Below are 23,020 nucleotides of genomic sequence, written 5' to 3' on the forward strand. Positions count from 1 at the left end.
CCAAAACATGTTTTACCCCACCACATTCTTAACGTGTCTGCCCCAAGTCAGGATCCTGTAGTTCAGTGGTTGTTGTTGGCTCATGTTAGTAATACTTGTTTTTTGTAAACAATTTTGTTATTAATTAGACCGTTAGTTTTCTCAATTGAATTGTTTCATATTTTCATGTCAGGACCTTTTATAGGTGACCATACAGTATGGGTTTTCTCCTTGTTGAAGGCCTGAATATAATTGCTTAAATCTACTTCATTTGAACTTTGGTAGATAGTTGTCTCATTAGCAATTATATCACAATTTATTTTTATATTATATATAATACAATGTAAACCAATAAATAAAATAAAGTTTATAAAAAGGAGCAAATTTCCAGATTTAAGGACTTTTTCCATATACAATATAAGGTCAATGTCAGGAAAATATAAACAATTTTGTATGAGGCTGAGAAACTGGGGAAGGGTGAGGAAGATAAATATTTAGATGAAAACTATGAAAAATATAATACCATTTTAGTAGGTAAGAGTGTATTTGTATATCAATGGTGTAGATAGAGTTATTTGATTTCATAATTTTTTACAGGAGCATATAACATGTATAAGGAAGATGCAATGGCATTATTGAGATCTATGAATGCAATAGATACAAAGACAATAACATGTGATAGTGATCCAATACATGTTCTTTTATCATTTTTTATAGGAACAAAAGTAGAAGATGCAAAGGCATTGATGGGTGCTAGTGATCTGAAAATAATTGCTTGTGATAACTTAGATGAAGCAGCCAAAATGGTAAATATATATAATTATGAATTAAAAATGTATCAAAGTTAGTGTTTCCAACAAGAATTTTAGGCAGCTAGACATTTTTATCCCATTTCAATTTCTTCAGACTTTGTAACTAAATTTGTTCATGCCTGTCAAGGTAACAGTGAGGGAATCATTGGGAATATTTTTTATCACAACACATTGAACTGCCAGCTTCTTGTACATTGATAGAAATTAGGTTCACTGACATAATTTTGTCACTACCATTTGTTTTAAAAGCACTCATGTTCTTATTCTGAATATTTACCTGACAGTGATAAACAAGGAACAGAATTGTTTTTGTGCCCATTTTATTAAATCAAGTCAAAAATGTTGTGGTTGTGTCAGTGTGTTATTTGTAAGGTGCATGTTGCTGTCATCTTTAATTTAAATTTCAACATTTTAAAAGATTTAATATACCCCTTTGCTTGTTGTAGTTTAGTAGTTTTTAAGGTTAATATGGATACGAGGAGATATGGTGTCAACTCAATTGTGCATTTTTATATGCCTGTGAACACCAGGTATAATGGTGTGCCATTGTCTGTTCACTGTAGTTTTAAATTATTTTATGAACTTACTCGAGTATGCCTTTAGAATAATTTTCTCTAACTTTATTTTGCCTCAACCTTATAATATGAAACTTATACACAATGCTTATTACCACAAAACACAGATGAAGTTTGAATTTTGGTGGTGTCACTTTTAGTTTTAGGCTAAAGATATTCAACTCACTTTAACACTCATGTTTAAACCATTGAATGACGAAAATCTTTGGTATATCATTTTGGCTTTTAGAAAATTGGCTTGTTAAAACAATACAAATGTTTATAATAATATAATATTGTTTTCTATTTACAGGCTGTGAAACTGTCTACAATTGTAGGACTTGCTAAAGAAGTTGATGTGAATGTGAAATTTGAACTACCATTATAGATTGTTTTTGTTATTAGGTTTTAAATATTTATAAAATAAATTTGACAGTCTATTATTCAGTCTCTGATGGTAACGGAAGATGCATGTCTAACATACTCACAGCTGGTTTCATTTTCAAAATTATCATTCAAACACAACAGATACATGATGTGTCAGAAGACTGATCGATTTAGCAAGAGAGAAAAAAAAAATTGTATCATTGGCTTCTGATGTATTTTCTCCATTGAATACCTCTATTATTTATTTATTTGTTTGATGAAGCATGCCTCCCACCTGTTGATTAGTAATAGCCTCTAAGTGTGGTGTTATAATATTGTACTAAGGTTTATTATTTTAGTTTCTAATCTGTATGTCACCATGAAGATTACAATATTTTTGTATATTTCTAATTTAGATGATTTTTAGTTTCTACAAGAAGTGTAATTAATTTCTCGGTGTAAATATGTCACATTATTAATTTGGCTTCTGAATTTGAATAAACAAGTAAAATGTTATGATTTGAATGAAATCCTAGGAAAATTAAATATATATTGAATGAATTTAACTTTAAATTTTTGTATTTTAAATTGAATGAAATCTAATTAATCCAATTTAAATATATTCAATTTCATGTGAATTGTTTGAAATTGAGATTGATGTGAACATGGTGAACAGGTATTTTTAGTTGGATTTTCTTCTGTTTCTGGTTGACAAGAAAAAATTCAATTAAAATACTATCACATACAGCATTTAGGTAATGCACTGTTTAATATATCTAAGCAAAAAGACTTATTACAAAGACTAATACATCCATCTTTGTCAAATTATAAATAATATGACCTTATTTAAACAGCTTTTAAATATTTGTACACTTCATGTTGATGCACAGCTTCTGGAACTTAATTCAATTTTGAAATAGTTTAAAAATTGCTCCATTGTTCATATGTTACATAAGTTAATTTTCATTCTGAACTGCCCATGCTGGATACATGGGTTTTCAAATTTCTCTGACAAACCAACAAGAGTGTTTTTGTTATTGTAGATGAAGTATACATATACCAGGGTTAAGTTATTTCTTACACTTTTGGTTTGTTTCAAGTACAATTTACTTAAAGCATAATAAGATTTTTTTTATAAAGATACTGCTTTTGCCTGTTTCTTTCTTTATATGCAATACTTTATCAGCATTATTAAACTTTTATACTTTACCTACTGCAGTCTATTTATAATTTTTGCAGCTGTATTTGTTATTTTTTATACAGGTTTTACTGTATAGTCTCAGTTGAAAAACACTTCTAAGGTAACAAATAGCCAAAATTATGATCAATTTTATTTCAATAATAACCTGGACTTGGTTTATCTTTCATACAAACTGATTGGTAAACCCTAGTGTGATAGGTTTGTATGTATAAAGGAGAAGGTATATTTTGATTATCTTAGTCCTGCTAATTCATCAGAAATAAAAAATAAAAAAAAAGAATTGTATCATTACTTTTTTAAATGCCTTAATAATGGTCTGGGGAGAGATGTAAATTGCCATCTTCTGCTTCATAACACAATTTGAATGAAGCCTGCTAGATTTCTTTATGAAGTGGATAAGTTAAAGAAACATTAAATGCTAAATTATTTTATAGCACAAGTGTTTCCCATGTGTATTTCTATGGTTTGAAATAAATGGTATTTTCATCATTTCCCAGTACTGAATTATCTGGCTTTTTTATTGGATAGCCAATTAAAAATTTTAAAAACAGAAAAAAAGAAATGTCATTAAAAGTCCATAAATTCAAATTAATTCTGCAAATGTGAGAACCTTTTGAAACATTCTATTTAAGCGCAATTTTGCATGAAACCATATCCTCTCATTAATGAGCAAACAAGACTCAGGGTTTTATCACAACTGCCATACTAAAGCATACAAAAGGTTATTACACAAAGGCAGGTTTGACAGTTATGTTGGATATTAATCAAAGGACAAGGTGACATACATATAAAACTGTTAAATGTCTGTAAAAGTTTTATTGAATAAAATAAATTTATAAATATTTGTTTGTATAATTCACATACTCAACAGTTTACATGACCACTTGTATAAGATTGAGATATTTTAACACTATGATTCCACACTAAGCATCAAGTAGGCTTTTTATGCAAATGTTTTAAATATCCAGAGCAAGGAGGTGAAGATGCTGGATCTTTCAGTTTTCTACAACATTGTACCAATTGTTCTATAACATCTTTACAGGATTCCATTTTGTAATTATTAGCTACAAAAAAGAAAATAAAGTGCATTAAATTACCACATTTTAGACATTCAAATTTACAGAAATCTCAGAGCTTTGAAAATGTAAACTAAGCTGTCACAGTTTTGCAAAATACTTTAACTCTAAACCTTTTGCAGACTTTGTTCTAATACAACCAGACAGGGTTCCATTGTTTGTCTGTTTCAATTTGTATAGGTTTTTAGTGCAAGACGCAATGCAGACCCTTTTACTGTTTATTGTAAACCAACTCATAAGTTTTGAGTATTATTTTAATGTTGCATTTATTTGCATAATTTGACAACCCTGCATACCAAGGTATCCACTTCAGGGACTCTAACGAAATGATTCACACAGGCGTTGGTTCACCACATGGAATTTAATTCAACTCATCAAATGTTATGCCAACATTTCTTACAACAACAAACTAGAGGGTCTCAAGAGCCTGTGTTGCTCACCTGATTCTACTAGTACTTTGGTTTTGGAAATCATGTAAAAAAAGATTAAAATCATGACAAATACCCTACTAATGATTGAGGATAATTTAAGTTACATATTGACCCCATAATTTAAACCAGGTGACTTTCATAAAGTTTACAGAAATTATACAAAAATTCATTGAAATTGTAGGAAATTATGTTAGAAGAACTTCTAGGGTAACAAATCATCAACAAAGAAACAACACTAATTGGTTAGCACCTCACAAGGAACATCCATGCCCTATTTGAATCCATTCCATTCAGTGGTTAATATAAGAAAACATTTTAATGTAATTCCTATAACTAGGTCTCCCATTGGTGGCCAACAAGTAACAAAGTTACAAAACTTGGGAATTACTGGTTAAGCACCTCAATGAACATTAATACCATGTTTGGTTTCAATCCATTCAAAGGTTCTTTAGTAGAAGACATTGGTTACATATTTCCCCATAGTGTTCTATGTTAAACTAATTAGGTCCTGGTGGTCGTCATGAACAGTAAATCGGTAACAAGAGGGACGAAAGATACCAGAGGGAGAGTCAAACTCATAAATCGAAAATAAACTGACAACGCCATGGCTAAAAATGAAAAAAGACAAACAAACAATAGTACACATGACACGCATAGAAAACTAAAGAATAAGCAACATGAACCCCACCAAAAACTAGGGGTGATCTCAGGTGCTCCGGAAGGGTTAACAGATTGTGCTCCACATGTAGCAACACTTCATCAGCACCTCATAAGGAACATTTATGCCATGATTTATAGTTTCATTTTATTTAGTGCTACTCTAGAGAAGATTTCAAGAAGTATTTGTATTTATTTCCCATAGGGTCTTATGTTAAACTAATTCCCTTCCTGGTGGCATTCTTGGATGATGGTTCAGTTACAAAGTAACAACACTTGCAACAGCTCATTAGGAACATACATGTCTTGTTGGTTTCATACTTTCAGTGGTTCTCTGGAAGAAAACATTTGTATGTATTTCCCATAGGGTTCTATGTTAAACTTGCCCCCCTCCCCCCCTTTTTTTGCTGACAGCCATCTTGAATGACAAATAGCCACGGTACAAAGTAACAACTCTTGGTCAGCATCTCAAAATAAATATTTATACCATGGTTGGTTTCAATCAATTGTTTTCTAGAAGAAGACATTTGTATATATTTTTCATAGGGTCCTTAACTAAACTAAGTCCCCTGTTGACAGCCATCTTGGATGATTGATTGGCCACAAAGTAACAACACTTGGTCAGCACCTCATTAGGGACATTCATGCCATATTTGGTTTCATTCAAATCAGTGGTTCTCTAAAAGAAAACATTTGTATGTATTTCTTTTAGGGTCCTACGTTAAACTGAGTCCCCGTTGGCAGCCATCTTAGATGATTGATCGCTTACAAAGTTGAACACTTGGTCAGCATTTCATAAGGAACATTCATGCCATGTTTTATTCCATTTCAGTAAGTGGTTCTCTAAAAGAAGACATTTGTATGTATTTTCCATAGGGTCATTTAAAAATATATTAAAATCATAACAAATACCCTACTAATGATTGAGGCCAAATTTAGTTACATATTGACCCCATAATTTAATCAAAACCAGGTGACTTTCATAAAGTTTACAGAAATTACACAAAAATTGATTGAAGTCCTTTTTAAATTTAAGTCTCTCTGACAGCCATGTTAGATGGTGGATCAGCTTCAAAGTGATAGTTGGTCATCACCTCGTAAGGAACATTCATGCCATGTTTCACTTTGGTTTCATTCCATTCAGTGGCTCTCTAAAAGAAAACATTTGTATGTATTGTCCAAATGGTCCTAGTATGTTAAACGAAGTGACCCGTTGGCTTCCATCTTTGATGGTGGATCAGCTACTAAGTAACAGCACTTGCTCAGCACCTGTTAAGAAGAATCCATAGAATTTGGATTCATTCCATTCAGTGATTCTGTAGAAAAGTTAAAAATGTAAAAAGTTAAGACGTTACACGCGATGTTCGTACATGTAGGCGTTACACAACGTCGTGAATATTTCGTAACGTTCAAACCGAAAATTCGACTGAAACATTGTTTTTTAGCAAGTGCGACATTCTTGTAAGAGTCCGTAAAATCGACGTTGCTTTTTAACTACTTATCAAAAGATGATGTATTTTAGTTTTTGAAAATTTAAGAAAAATAACATTTTAAAAAATCATAAAATTCTACCATTAAAAGAGCCAATGATAAGCAAACAATTGACGTAAATTTGAGTTGAGTTTGTTTTTACGTCAAAAATGGCTGTGCGACAAACTTGTAAGCCTTTGAAAAATCGCTCATAAATTACCATATATCATTTTTTAGGAATTTTGTCTTTAAATTCATATAATTAAGCAAATTAACATTGATGTAGTAAATACGGAAGCCGTAAGGGGACACACAAAACAGAATACAAATACTAAACTTTTTTTCATTTTAGATAAATGTTTTTTAATTCTCAAATCTGGAATCCCAATTTTTTTCCCGCGGGACAGATTTGCCCTTGTAGTATGGAACACGTTTTTTTTTCTATGACGTCATCATATCGTAATAAAAAAATGCATAAAAGACTGAAGGAACCATACTGTTAAATAATGGAAAAAAACGTTTTCCAAAATATTAAATAGTTTTGACGAAAATCATAGTTCAGTGGTTACAATAAATGAAATATGTTACGCGGGACAACCTAAAAATCGCCGTTTTTTTTAAAATGAAGCTTGTCGCATGCAGCATAAAACATAGTTTCAACAATTTTTTTTTCGTTTTTATTTTAAAAAATCGTTATTTTTTAAAATACGTACAATAGCAATGAATATGATATCACACAATTATATATTTTGGACTTGCATCTTGCCAACTACACCTAATTTCCAATGAGGTACGAACATCGCGCGTAACGTCTAACGACGACGTCGGACGCGAAGTGATTATAAAAGATCACTTGGCCCTTCGGGCCAGGTGAGCTAAAAAAAAAATAAAAAATAGCAAAGCAATTATTTTACAATAACTGCAAATCTTGTGCTTCTTGTGATTTTTTTAGCAGAAGCGTGGGGACCGTTCAATGTCCGTTTAAAATTTTAAATGAAATATTAAACTAAAAACGACAAAAGCATTGCATATTTGCCTATATCAACAGCGGAAAAAAACAACTTGAAAAAAAATTATTTTATATGTTTTTGTGACCCTCCTATTAAATTACTTTTTTTTTACTTCGTAAAATAAAAAAAAAACGACCTTGTCATTTCCATCATGGGTGATATTGAAAAAGGTGATGTCGATGATGATGAATTGGTGTTCAACGTCCAGCTGTAAATATTAAATTCACAAAAAAGGGCAAGAACAAGTTAATTTATATGAACCCATCTTTGTACTTGTCCAAACAGTGACAACAGAGCTGGACTATTAAGGTGCATGGTCCGACACGTATGCTTAAAGCGGAGACGCAGCAAATGCCAATTTTAAAGTCTTTGTCAGTTTGACCCGACAGAGGTTGAGCTCATGACCTCCCGGACTCTGTTAGGAGAGCACGCCAAAACGATACCAAAAAGGTGGTCACTGAACTGGCTAGACAACATGTGACTGAATTCGACTGATGAAGTACGTATCAGCAAGAACTGAATTCGAATGATGAAGTATATCAGCAAGATATTAAGATGGGGGAGCAATAAGTTAGACACTTCAGAGATCTTCAGACTACAAAAACTACCAAAGACCCTAAAATCATATATAGAATAAACCCTACAGAAACCATTAATATACTAGAATTCTGGATAACAAAATACGTTTCGTAAATCTGAAATGGGAGTGCCAGTTGAGGTGGATTTAAGAGCGCCGCCCTTATAGAACTACATTATGGTAAATGTATAATCTTTTACAAGTCTCACTCGATCCTTATGTATAGTGGTGTCCCCTTTTCAACATCGTTGATCCGCATCCGAGAACTGCGGTAATCAATATACAATGATCTTTCTCCTTTAACTTTATAACATTACCTTGGAGACAATCTTGTATCTTGCAGGCATATTTTTGACAAGGGTCTGGTCTGGACATAAGGTTACTATGTTTAAACTGTGGATGTTTTGTTGCTATAGCGTTCCTTAAATAGAAAAAAAGAAATACGATCAACGACCAAAATTAATGGGTTCTTAGCTTGTAGAACTAATTTGATTTCCTTTACTTAACTTTCAAGGCTGAATTTACACTGCCTTCTACTATAGTAACAATCTAAGAATTTCTGTATCATCTGTATATAATTTGGTAAATTTTCCATTAATACCGATTAGCCTGAGGTTGCAATCCTGTTTTTAATTAAATTGGTATTTATTATATATATAATGAAACGAAATGTTCAGTATTTATGAGTTGTTGCATTTATATGTCGCTGAATATGACTATGTACTTCCTTCTTCCAGGTAACATGAGGTAAGGAACCGGATTTAAAACTTATCTTATGTTTTACTGCCTACGTGAGAAATTTCTTGTGTAGGATCACAAAACGTCGTTTAAAATTAAATTCATCTTTACCGATTTCACTCAATTTTTTTTAACTTGATTTGTAACATACTAAAATCCAATAGAGCGAGATCAGCAACACTACTATTCTCGGATGAGGAAAGTTCTATCAATCAGATATGTGCTTACCTCTAACTATGGAACGCCGTAACTGCCTTATGTTAAAAACTTACATTATACGATGGTACTTTGACATTATATGATGGTACTTTAACATTATACGATGGTACTTTGACATTATATGATGGTACTTTGACATTATACGATGATACTTTGACATTATATGATGGTACTTTGACATTATACGATGGTACTTTGACATTATACGATGGTACTTTGACATTATACGATGGTACTTTGACATTATACGATGGTACTTTGCCATTATATGATGGTACTTTGACATTATATGATGGTACTTTGTCATTTTGTAAAGACAAAAGGAATCATGCGAAATTAGAAAAAAACAAAATGGAGGAATACTCATATTGAGTGTACTGAAGAAGGTTGATTTGAAGCATGCGTTTGTACATTTTGAAAGAGAAAAGATACCACCAAACATTGTGGGTATGCTTTCGAGACATGAATTAGAAGCTCTATGAGTTTCAAATACAGCAGACATGATTAGGCTTCGAATTGAGTGTATTACATTTTAGGCTATCAAACCACAGAAACTTTAAGGAAGTTCGGGACCTCCTAAATTTGACATAGACAAATCTACACTTGAAAATTTACTTGATGATTGATTTTTGATCTGGGATGTTGCAAAGCTTTTACTTGTATCTGAACGTACAATATATCGAAGAATGGCACAGTTTGATCTGAGTATACGTACATTTTCAGAACTTAAAGATGATGACCTTGATGTTGTATTGGGAGAAACTATTCAAGAGTTTCCTCTGTGTGGTGAAAATATGCATGAAAACTTTGGAATAAATGACTATTTAAAGTGTTTGGGAATTATTACAAGAAATTAAATTTTTTGATAAATTAACACAAGTGATCACAAGTTGATCTTTCAAATTTCAGCATCTTATATTTTATCATAGAATTTGTAATAGCCTGTGTTGGCTAGGATGCACTTGGTCAGAACCTTGCTATGAACATTATGAACATTTCTTTAGCATTTGATTTTATTGTTAAAGATTTTTACCACAAGATCGCTAACATAGATTGTTTTGACCTCGATTATGACTGACAAAATCAGAGTACGGATTCACTCTATGTACACACTCGTGCTCATTTATGAACATGAAAACATACAAATACATGTACAACACTGTGTTCAGTCTTCTACGATGACAGCACCCATATTACAAAGTGAATTACACCATTGTACACAAAGTCTCATACATTATTTCATGGTTCATATCAATCAACTCAAAAGTTGTTTGTTTGCATTTCCATTAAACGAAATCATCCCCTGCCACTATCTATGATGGAAGAAATGTATCAAAGTTACAATTATTTTACACCATATGTGTAAAAGTCAAATATCTGAAGCCTAGGTAAAAAGATATAAACAAGCTTGAGACGTCAAGTTAACACTAAAACGGTTATTTAACCTGACGGTCACGACACACATTCTGGCAATACACTCATGTGCCATACATCTAAAGTCTAGGGCAAAAGACAAACAAGGTGTGTCCTGGACAAGCGTCACTGAAAAGAAAGAGAGAGACTAAAACAACATGTCTCTCTTCATCAAATAAAAGACATAATGGAAGTCAAGTTCATTGGGGCAATTGTTTGAGGTTAGGATAAGTGCTGATATAAACTTACCCCACCTTTGCTTATGATCTAAAAGCATACTCAAACATTCAAATAATCTCTTTATTCAAGTAACTTTTTAACAACTTCAACTAAACAATCAAATATAAAATTGAGAATGGAAATGGGGAATGTGCCAAAGAGACAACAACCCGACCATAGAAAAAAACAACAGCAGAAGGTAACCAACAGGTCTTTATTGTAGCGAAAAATTCCCGCACCCGGAGGCGTCCTAGCTTCAGCTGGCCCCTAAACAAATATATACTAGTTCAGTGATAATGAACGCCATACTAATTTCCAAATTGTACACAAGAACTAAAATTAAAATAATACAAGAATAACAAAGGCCAGAGGCTCCTGACTTGGGACAGGCGTAAAAATGCTGCGGGGTTAAACATGTTTGTGAGATATCAACCCTCTCCTATACCTCTAGCCAATGTAGAAAAGTAAACGCATAACAATACGCACATTAAAATTCAGTTCAAGAGAAGTCCGAGTCTGATGTCAGAAGATGTAACCAAAGAAAATAAACAAAATGACAATAATACATAAATAACAACAGACTACTAGCAGTTAACTGACATGCCAGCTCCAGACTTCAATTAAACTGACTGAAAGATTATGATTTCATCATATGAACATCAGGCACAATCGTTCCCGTTAGGGGTTTAGTATCATACCATCATAACATATATGAGAAGAACATAACCCGTGTCATGCCAACAACTGGTTTTTGAATAAATGTGTTTAGTTCCGATGCAAAGACCCTATAAGTGAATCAATATTAACGCCAAAATATGCAATCTTTAATGACCTGACAACAGTATCGTAACTATATTCCTTCTTAATAAGTCTATTCAAAGGTTTTGTTAGTTTTTGAGGTGAATACTGACACCTTTGTGCTTTATAAAGAATATTTCCATAAAAAATTGGATGTGAAATACCTGAACGTATAAGAAGTCTGCATGATGAGTTATATTTACGAATGATGTCCTTATACCGATGATAAAATTTAGTAAATGTTTTGACTAGTTTGTGATATCGAAAACCCTGGTTTAATAATTTTTCATTAATAATATAAATTTCTCTCGTTAAAATCTGAAACATTGTTACATACACGAGCGAATCGTACACGTTGAGATATATAAACACCGTAAGATGGTGACAAGGGAACGTCACAATCTAACAATGGATAATTAACGATAGGAAATGAAAAATCATCTTTTTTATCATAAATTTTAGTATTCAGCTTTCCGTTAGTGATATAGATATCAAGATCGAGGAAAGGGCAGTGGTCATTGTTAGTATTAGCTTTATTTAATGTAAGTTATATAGTCTATGTACAAATAATGTGCTCCCCAACAAATATGGGCACTTCCTTGAGGGGACTCTATATGTGCCTGTACCAAGTCAGGAGCCTGTAATTCAGTGGTTGTCGTTTGTTTATGTGTTACATATTTGTTTTTCGTCTTCTTTTTTTATATAAATAAGGCCGTTAGTTTTCTCGTTTGAATTGTTTTACAATGTCTTATCGGGACCTTTTATAGCTGACTATGCAGTATGGGCTTTGCTCATTGTTGAAGGCCGTACGGTGACCTACAGATGTTCACACATTTTGGTCTCTTGTGGACAGTTGTCTCATTGGCAATCATACCACATCTTCTTTTTTATATCTTATACGTTCAGGTATTTCACATCCAATCTTTTATGGTAATATTCTTGGTAAACGGACAGAAAGTCACAGGACAAAAAGTCACAGGACATAAAGTCACAAATTTGATAGGACAAAAAGTCACAAATAATTTGTTGACAATTGTTTGAATATATAAGAGAAATATTTTGAAATATTTACTTTTTAATACTTATATTCATATTAAAGTTTAGGAAATGTGTCATTATACTTGAAAAATCAAGATTTATTTAATTTTAATCAGGCAAAAGATATATTTCTTGGCACCATGAAGCCATTTAAGTGCCAAACCACTTTGACATTTTGTTTTTTTAACAATTATTTGATCATCTTTGATATTTTTTTAATAAATTTTGTTAACAAAGTTGGTTTATATACAATAGTTCAAGAAAAATACAAAAATATTTTTGTAGAAATAAGTGGTTTTTATTCAAAGAAAATAATCAGAAAAAATGAATTGTGACTTTTTGTTCTGTGACTTTTTGTCCGTGACTTTTTGTCTGTGACTTTTTGTCCTGTGACTTTCTGTCCTACATTCATATTCTTTACAAAGCACAAAAATGTCAGTATTCCCCTCAAAAGCTTACAAAACCTTTAAACAGATTTCTTAAGAAGGGATATAGTTACTATACTGTTGTCAGGTCATTAAAGATTGCATAGTTTGGCTTTAATATTGATTCACTTATAGGGTCTTTGCATCGGAACTAAACACATTTATTTAAAAAAAACAGTTGTTGGCATGTTCTCATATATTTTATGATAGTATGATACTAAACCCCTAACGGGAGGGATTGTGCCTGATATTCATATGATGAAGACATAATATTTCAATCAGTTTAATTGAGGTGTCAGTTAACTGCTAATAGTCTGTTGTTATTTATGTATTATTGTCATTTTATTTATTTTCTTTGTTACATCTTCTGACATCGGACTCAGACTTCTCTTGAACTGAATTTTAATGTGCGTATTGTTGTATGGGTTTACTTTTCTACATTGGCTAGAGGTATAGGGGGAGGGTTGATATATAATAAACATGATTAACCCCGCCGCAATTTTGCGCCTGTCGCAAGTCAGGAGCCTCTGGTCTTTGTTAGTCTTGTATTATTTTAATTTTAGTTTCTTGTGTACAATTTGAAAATTAGTATGGCGTTCATTATCACTGAACTAGTATATATTTGTTTAGGGGCCAGCTGAAGGACGCCTCCGGGTGCGGGAGTTTCTCGCTACATTGGGGCCCTACATTGAATACCCATTGGTGGCCTTCGGCTGTTGTCTGCTCTATGGTCGGGTTGTTGTCGCTTTGACACATTCCCCATTTCCTTTCTCAATTTTAATTGATAACAAATATTTCTGACTAAAAGTTAGAACATTCAATTGATAACAAATATTTCTGACTAGAAGTTAGAACATTCAATTGATAACAAATTCTTACTAAATCATTCAATTGATAACAAAGGTTTGACTAGGGAATAAAAATTGTCACGAATATGTTACCAGGGTGAATAAGTAGAAACATATAAAATTAAACGGTTTTGCAACGAGTAAATGCTACTCCAAACCCCAATATTATTCTATGTATTTCCACTTAAAGGAAAAATGCACATTACTAAAGAATATAGTCCAATAACTTTGAAAAGATATTAATCTGTTTAATCTGCTTCTAATTGCTCTCATCTGTTGCTGCATGAAGATCAAGGGAAACCCCATTCTACTTTCTGTTCTAGTGACCTTTGTCATTGACCAACGAAATTGCAGTTTCCATAATTTGGGAAAAGGATAAAACCAGAGACGTCTAAAAAGATCATTAACACATATCACTAGATCTTCATGCAACCACAGATAGGAGCAATTAGAAGACCTAGTTTTAACTAGATTGGAAAGACATGTTCATTTAGCTTAAAATGCCACAGAAACAGTAATATTAAATCATGGTCTGCAAATATAAAAATAAAAAACTGAAGAACATGTCCATGGGACACGGATGACCCCGCCTGGAATCAATTCCATCCAATTTTTATGATCATCTCAAAGTGAAACCATGCTTTTCTCCCCCATTTCTGTGAACGTCATATAGTCTTCGGCCAAGTTCAACATTAAATTTGATTTCGAAATGTAGTAGGTAGAACAGAATTTGATTTCGAACTGCCATTTTTTACATTATTAAGGGCCATAACTCTTATAGTCCAGCGGATATCAGAATAATTGATCACTTTATGGTAAAAGCATGAAACTTGGCAAAATGAAAGATTAAAGGGTATAGACAAAATTCAGATATGGAGCCACGAAAAAAAAATCCAATATGGCGCCAAATTCAAGATGGCCGACATAAGTATAACTTCATTCACTTGATGAAGTCTTCCAATTCTAATGAGTTCCAAAGATGTCAGAAACTTAAGGAAATACAATTCAGCTATGTTATTTATTATATTGTTAAACCTTATGGTACAGAAATCATCAAAATGGCGTCCAAATTCAAAATGGCGCGTCAAAATGTCTAAGTTTTACCGTATTCGAATGTATACACCATCATTGTGTGATAGCAGAAAGTTACCAAAGCAGTGAAACTGATCATTTGATATAGACAAAGGCTTCAATGTATCACTTTTACCTGGGTACAAAGATAATATTTTCAAAATGGCGGAAATATTCAAAATGGCGCCGTTTAACATGTAAACATTTGACGTTTGTTTTTGAATATGGTATAAAATGATTAAAAAATAATGGATCCAAATGCAGGGAAATCAAAATAAAGCTCAGTCTCAATCGGTTTCTCTTTCACAGTCCGGTGAGCATTTGCATAATGCTGTGCATTTTAGTGCTGCTTTCAAGCATTTACATGCTCCTCGACATCCTTTCTTACAGCCACAGTGGGTGAGCTCTTGGCATGACATTGAAGCTTCAGCAAGCACAGACCAGAATGGTACCCAAGTACCATCAGGTTTTTGCCAACCAAATAAATCTGGTGATGGCATACCTGGATTTGCAACTAAATAATTTCCCCAAATAACACTACCTTGGTAAACTGCACGTTTCGTATGTTGAAGAAGTGCATCTCTTGTTGGAGGAATATTGTCAATTGTTCTTGTCTTTTGTGTGAATAACTGTTTTCTTAACTCATTCACCGTTTGAGCTGTACTAGACCGATCATACAAAAGAACAACATACCGTTCTATTACTTTCAACACTTTTAAAATTTCCACTTCATTTGGATTCTCAATAATCTGCAGAAATGCATCTGACAACTCCTCATATACGGACCATGTGTCCCAAGCTGATTTCTTACCTTTCCCAGAAAAAGCTGAGACTGTGTCACAACCGGTAAAAGCATGGAACAGTGGAAAGACTTTCGATTTCAATGGTCCTAGAGCAAGGCACAATCCATGAACTGAAATATATCGGAAGTTCTTTCCAGTGCCAAAACCTATCCATAGCTGTTCAATTTGCAGTCTGTTGAAACAAGAGACAGACAAGACAACAAAATCTGTGTCAACTGTTCTGATCAGTATTCTGTTGTGGCCTTTCAGGGAAGCATATAAGGCATGCAACAACATTCTAGTATCAGCTTCCTCGTGTGAACATGGGCTTAACAATTCATAGCTGTGTTCTGCAGTATTTCCAAGGGCGTTGATCTTGTCAGTTACTACGATCTCATTGTCGATACCAGCACTGGTTATTTTATCAATAGAAAATGAAACAACTCAATTTTATTTTCATCTAGGCGCAAGAATTCCTGCCAATTTCCTGGTACATTTGTTTCATCTTGAACTCGTCTTCGAATACCTTTCCCACGTTTTCCTCGAGTAGATGCCTTTAAGCTATTGTCAATTTATGTGTCAAATACAATGTCAATTCTTTGTACATCTTTTCCAATATTCTGAATATACGGTATAAACACTTTTAAAGCGTATTCATTAAATGATTTGATATTGACAGGCTTAAGCATATTAACAACTGCAGATCCATCAAGAATAACAGACGACACTACAGGTTTAACATCTGTTGGAGGGGTTAACCTCTCCAGACATTTTGAAAGAAGGTCAGCTTTTGTTCCTAGACGTATAGTACCATTTTGACTAAGCTATGGAGGGAAAGCATGATTCTCATGTCTGAAGAAATCGTCAAGGTTTCCATCTCTTGATTGACAAGCAATATACAATCTTGAAAATAAAGAACAATTACTTTTCAAAGCCATTAGCTTGTGATCCGTCGTAGACGTTTTCTTTGCAGGAGGTGGTGTTTGAAAAAGTGGTAACTTATCCCTCTTGATGGTATCAAAGACAGACGTTGTTCGATCAACAAGGCGTTTTTTCGTATACTTTTCAAACTGTTCTTGTCCCAATGATTCTATTGTGTTAACAGTTTTAACAACTGATATGTCAACAATGTTCTTCGAATCTAATACAAGCAAATCCTTACTTGTCTCTAAAAACGGATTTCCAAGATCATCAATTACATTATACAATGACACAATGTCATTTCGGAAAGATTCTTGAAAGGATAATGTTTGTTCATGATGAAGTTTATTAGATGCGTTAGTGTTCACAAAGCATTCAGTGACATTTTCAAATTCATTTACCAACCTAGCCATTTCAGGCCCTGCAACCATCCATCTACGAAGCGCCCCTGGATTTTCCGTCAACCCAACAGCACCACCATCTGCTTTAACACAAGCATTATTTTGTTCGTGGGCTTGATCAATAGCCATGCAGGAAAATTTCTTTTCGGTCTTGTTGACAACAAAGTTGCCCTCAAGGAATGCTCTGTGGGTTTCTGGGTTCGTTTTTGGTAACTGAACCATATCACGCAGATGAATTGGTAGCCATCGTGAATAGTTGGTGTGATCCAAGGCAAAAAACCAAGGAATGATCTTTGAGAGAGCTTCAATATATAATGAGAAGTTAGCCTCACGTATAGACCTTATAAATATTAATACTGTCAATTCAAATCGGAGAGTTGTATACCAAAATTTAAAATGAGGAGATTCTTTAGATCGTTCCAAACACCAGTCTTCAAATTCTAAGGTAACCTCATCATCCCTCAAAACATCTTTGTATTGACAGTAAGCATTTGACAATAGACGGTAAAGTGTGCATGCTGTAACTTGGTGTGCTCTAAGTGTTTTTGTAACATGAGATGCCTTTATTAATGAATCAGCTGTACCTGGTGATGTAACCTGTGCATTAACTAACACACTAGTCCATCCACTATCTTCAAGCCAACTTCCAAGTGCTTTGAACGCAGCCATTTCTATGTGTAGGCCACCGAACATCATAACAAAGTGATCCTCACCATATATCTGAGGCCAGTTCCACTGTATTAGTTTTGCTACAGTGAAAAGGGGTTGGTCAAAAGCAACAAATGGAGTTTGGCCTGGATTTAGCTTTCTAACAGCGCTACGAATAATGTTCAATGAGTGTCGTATCATTGCAACAGATTTTGCTTGCTCATGAAACAGAGGTAAAAGGGCAGACACTGCTGGTAATTTATTCCCATCTGGCAGGACTGCAGCATGATAGGCGGACCATGAAATATTTGTACCCACTGTAGCCCTAACACTTGAATTTTCTGCAACATGTTTCAGCCATTTAAATTCCCCTTTTAATGCAGCTGGGAATGAGAACATATCAATTGAAAGTTCTCCTTCAACTAATGGAATATCTGGTTCGTTGAATCTTAGTACAGCTGGTGGAAGATTTGAATAACTCTCTGGTAAAAGAGAAACTCTCTTTGACTGACATTTCAACATAGTTTCAGATTGGTCCAATGCTTGAACAACGCCTTGAGCATCCTCTGAAATATGTTGGATAAGATATACCTGTACCATGGAATGAATCTTTTGACGATATACTGCTTGGATTGTGATCAATGTTGTCTACAGCAGATGAAGTGAATACATTTTGCAATAGATTGGTAGGGCAAACAATACCTTCTTGAACATAACGACGACAAGCATCATTGGCCATTGAAGTAGAAATTTCTAACACTCGATCGTAGGAGACAGACAGTCCAAGTTTGAAGAAAGTATCTACTAAATCACGTTTTCTAGTCTTACAGTGGATCATGACTCCCAAATAAGCACAAACTGGAGGTTCATGATCTTTCATGTGACGGTTGGATTGTTTCTTTGTACAACTATACATCAGAAGCTGTGCTATTGTTAATGTCGACTGAGAATAGGAATGGTCCTGAATGCTGGGTCCAAACTGAATCATACTGATTAAAGAAAGCAATGACTGGGGTACAGAAGCTTCCTGACATCCCTTTGGGAAGGTTCCTTTGAATTCTGAATTTGATGCGAAAATATCTTTACGAACAAACGTAGCTGCTTTTGATATGTTGACAAACTCATTATCAAAGTCTTCTAAGCAGACTCTCTTCAATGCAGGACCAATGTCATCTTTGAAAGCAAGAATGTTTTCACGGCCTTGTTTGTAAGCATCTAAGTCTGGGAAATTAGATACAATTCTGTCTTTTAGTCGTGAACTATTAACTCTAGATGAAACATCTGCACCTAGACATGTTATTCTTTCCGTATACAGTTTACATAGATCTGACAATTTGTAAACACTTATGGTCTCATCGCATGACCTTGTTTCATTTATATAAGAGACTAGTTCTGAAAATGCAATGCCATGGATTTGCCTTTCTTTCTTAGATTCGACATTATCATTTTTCATTTCAATTCGAGATGCACGATTACTATATAGGGAAACTAAACATTTAGAGTGGCACTTTGCCTCCTGTGCAATTAGATCACCAGCACTTAACTTTGCAAGCAACAATGTGTAATTTAATTTTACTGCACATTCTCTCACACGTGTATCTTGTCCAAATGTTGAGGACTCGTGAAGGGCTTCTTGGCCATTTTCATTACAAAAAAAGCACACAGACGGGTTACTGGTGGACTGAACGGAAAAGCTATGTCTAGTTGTTTTTTTTAGATGTGGTGGCTTCATCTATACTCTCACGTGATGTTCGTTTTTCTGCTCTATTTAACTTTGTCCTGTTCAGTTTTAAGTTGCAAGATTTATGCCAACATGCCTTGTGGTCAATGAAAGACTGTGCTATTCCAGATCCCTCATCTAAGTTTTCAATGCACACATTAATGCCTTCAGGCATTAATCGCAATGCATGAAACTTCTTAATATTGTCAGCTAAAGATTGATAACCAGCCCCAACATTGAGACGTTTAGAACCAAATGGGCATATCAGTTTTTCATCTATAATTTCTTGGCATAGGATGCAATTTGCCCAATCAATATTATTTGATTTAGTTGGTTTGTCATATTCTACACTTGATACCCTGAATGTCTTTTCAGTAGCCATGTTGTAAGAACTATGATCGTAAATTTGTTTATATATTCCATGTGGATAACTTCTGTATGCCAGACGCGTGTTTCGTCTACAAATGACGTATCAGTGACGCTTGAATCACAAAAGTCAAAAAGACAAACAAAATGTATGTAAATCAAGATGATAACCTGAAATCTTGAAATTTTCGCAAAACACAACTATTTGTTGATTGTTAATGGCTTTCTAGATATACACGATATAATGTTTGAAAATAAGACTTTTAGCGGCCATTTTGAATTTGTCGGCCATTATCGAATTGTTTTCCATATTCAGAAAAGATAAAAAGCATCATATGCAATATACAAAGTTTTGTGCTTTTATTTTCAAATGTTCAATTAAACCTATTTTTTTTTATTCTGCCTAATGACTGTTGGCCGCCATTTTGAATTTGTCGGCCATTTTGAGATTATTTTTGATTGTTCAATATTCGTTAAGATTAATAAGCATCATTACTAGCAATATGCAAAGTGGTGTGCTTTTATTTTCAATTGATAAATTATACTTTATTTTTGGACTCATGACTGTGGGCGACCATTTTGAATTGGCGGCCATTATAGAATTATTTTTTTTATTTTTCCATATTCAGAAAATATTAATTACCATCATAACCAGCAATATGCGAAGTTTTGTGCTTTTATTTTCTAATGATAAATAATACTATATTTTTGGACTCAGCTTCATCACTGTTGGCAGCCATTTTGAAATTGGCGGCCATTGTGGATTATTTTTGTATGGCTCCATATCCAAAAATGTTTATAAGCATCATAACTAACACTGTGCAAAATTTCATGCTTTTACCATTAAGTGATCAATTGTCCCAAAATATTGGACTTAGCTGCTGGACTATTAGAACAGTAATTGACTCACTGTCCAAATTCGAATTCTGCCTGCGAGTTGTGGTTCTTAGCATTGTGTATGAGTTTCATAAAATTTGGATGATGTAAACTTAAATATTATCCATTCTTTGTGACTTTTGTAAAATAATTAAAATGTTTTTCAATACATTATGATTTATGTTGCTTTTAATAATAAACATTACCAAATGATATAAAAATGTAAAATAAAAATTGCAGAAGACACCCGAGCTACTCGAAATTGACAAAGCAAAGTATAATGTTAAAGTACCATCATATAATGTCAAAGTACCATCGTATAATGTCAAAGTACCATCATATAATGTCAAAGTACCATCGTATAATGTCAAAGTACCATCGTATAATGTCAAAGTACCATCGTATAATGTCAAAGTACTATCATATAATGTCAAAGTACCATCATATAATGTCATAGTACCATCGTATAATGCCAAAGTACCATCATATAATGTCAAAGCACCATCGTATAATGTCAAAGTACCATCGTATAATGTCAAAATACCATCATATAATGAAAGTTTTTAACATAAGGCAGTTACGGCGTTCCATATCTAACACTCATTTAGACTAAATCAGAGTAATATATGTTTCTTGTCTAATGAGAATGAGAAGAGTTCCAATATGTAATTCCTGAAATAACGAAAGTGATCTCTTTGAATGTTGTTATAGCTAGGCTTATTATTTCATCTTACTTAAGAGTTCGAACCATAATTATATTTAATAACCTCAGATGGAACGCTTAAACATGAGAATAAAAATTCAACAAAAAAAATTATTGTTTATCGAGTATGATTATTCTGCAACTTCACGGTTGAAGTTAAATCCTTCATCGCATACAATATAGTAATCAGTAATTTCGTTACAAGGTGGCTTCTTATCTTTTATCTTCCTGTGTGGTGCTTAGCTATACCTTTACAAAAGTTGATTGCATGCATCCTTTTGTTGCGGTTAAGAATAACCAAAAGCATATTAGTTTACTTATTAATTTACTAAATTGTATGATATTTCATTCTAAAGATTGACCTCTATGTTTACTTACCAATACGAGTTACCGGTTTTAAAGATTGTACAAAGACGGATAGGGTCTAGAAGAAATCCGTGTTTTCATATATATATAGAATTATAGAATTATAGAATTATAAATACATGTATCTCGAGACATATATATGGGTCATTATAAAAAAAAGTGCAAATTTCGACGAGGTAATATTTTGAAAAATGATGTTATTGTTTAAAACATTTAAATGGGTCCCTCTATTCTATATTATGGTAGCAACGATATTCAGAAATATGCAATGGGAAAAATGAAGAGTTTCTTCAATTTTAACAATTTTAGGTCATCCTTTGATGAGGGGGGCAAGGGGTTTAACTGTTATGCTGTTATGGGGTAATTTAATTCTTTGTTATCTGTTTTTCTGAAAATATATTTACTGTTAGCTGTTATTGTCTCATTCCTTGTTAGCTGTTATAGGACTATTATTTTTATTGTTATCTGTTATTGTGAGATTGTATTTGCTGTTTAAAACTGTTATTGAAATTTGGAATGTTACCATTTTGGCAGCCAATCTTCAGTAGAAATTGAAGAAAATTGAACATTGTGATTTGGATGGAGAGTTGTCTCATTGACACACATACAACATCTTATTATCACTATTGGGGTCTTTCCACTAGTAATATATGGAGGTCACGTATTTGCAGAAGGATTCCAGTAACATACATCACATAAACATATTTAAAAACAGTCGGGTCCAGTATACATTATTATTATTTTTTGTAATAAATTCAATTGTCTGTGAACATGTTTTAGATAACAAAACCTTTGAATAGACTTATGAAGAAGGGATAAAGTTACGATACTGTTGTCAGGTCATTAAAGATTGCATATTTTGGCGTTAATATTGATTCACTTATAGGGTCTTTGCATCGGAACTAAACACATTTATTAAAAAACCAGTTGTTGGCATGACACGGGTTATGTTCTTCTCACATATGTTATGATGGTATGATACTAAACCCCTAACGGGAAGGAGTGTGCCTGATGTTCATATGATGAAATCATAATCTTTCAGTCAGTTTAATTGAAGTCTGGAGCTGGCATGTCAGTTAACTGCTAGTAGTCTGTTGTTGTTTATGTATTATTGTCATTTTGTTTATTTTCTTTGGTTACATCTTCTGACATCAGACTCGGACTTCTCTTTGACTGAATTTTAATGTGCGTATTATTATGCGTTTACTTTTCTACATTGGCTAGAGGTATAGGTGGAGGGTTGAGATCTCACAAACATGTTTAACCCCGCCGCATTTTTGCACCTGTCCCAAGTCAGGAGCCTCTGGCCTTTATTAGTCTTGTATTATTTTAATT

General features: G+C 33.4%; 1 protein-coding gene and 1 long non-coding RNA gene across 2 annotated transcripts in view; one reads left to right on the top strand and one right to left on the bottom strand.

The window, feature by feature from the left end:
• Positions 1–3,752, top strand: part of LOC139514609 (succinate--CoA ligase [ADP-forming] subunit beta, mitochondrial-like) — a 16,050-nt gene extending 12,298 nt beyond the window's left edge. Inside the window, exons 9-10 of the mRNA XM_071304031.1 lie at positions 697–785; positions 1,659–3,752. Of these exons, the coding sequence (XP_071160132.1) occupies positions 697–785; positions 1,659–1,733 (164 nt within the window). The 3' untranslated portion in view covers positions 1,734–3,752. The remainder of the gene's footprint in view (positions 1–696; positions 786–1,658) is intronic.
• LOC139514610 (uncharacterized) lies at positions 3,200–21,617 on the bottom strand. The gene is made up of 3 exons (XR_011662642.1): positions 21,569–21,617; positions 8,451–8,554; positions 3,200–3,976 (listed from the first exon to the last, which is right to left on the bottom strand). It is a non-coding gene; the product is annotated as an uncharacterized lncRNA (long non-coding RNA).
• Between the last annotated feature and the right edge of the window lie 1,403 nt (positions 21,618–23,020).

This window comes from Mytilus edulis, chromosome 3 (genome assembly GCF_963676685.1).
Source record: "Mytilus edulis chromosome 3, xbMytEdul2.2, whole genome shotgun sequence".
Lineage (NCBI taxonomy): Eukaryota > Metazoa > Mollusca > Bivalvia > Mytilida > Mytilidae > Mytilus > Mytilus edulis.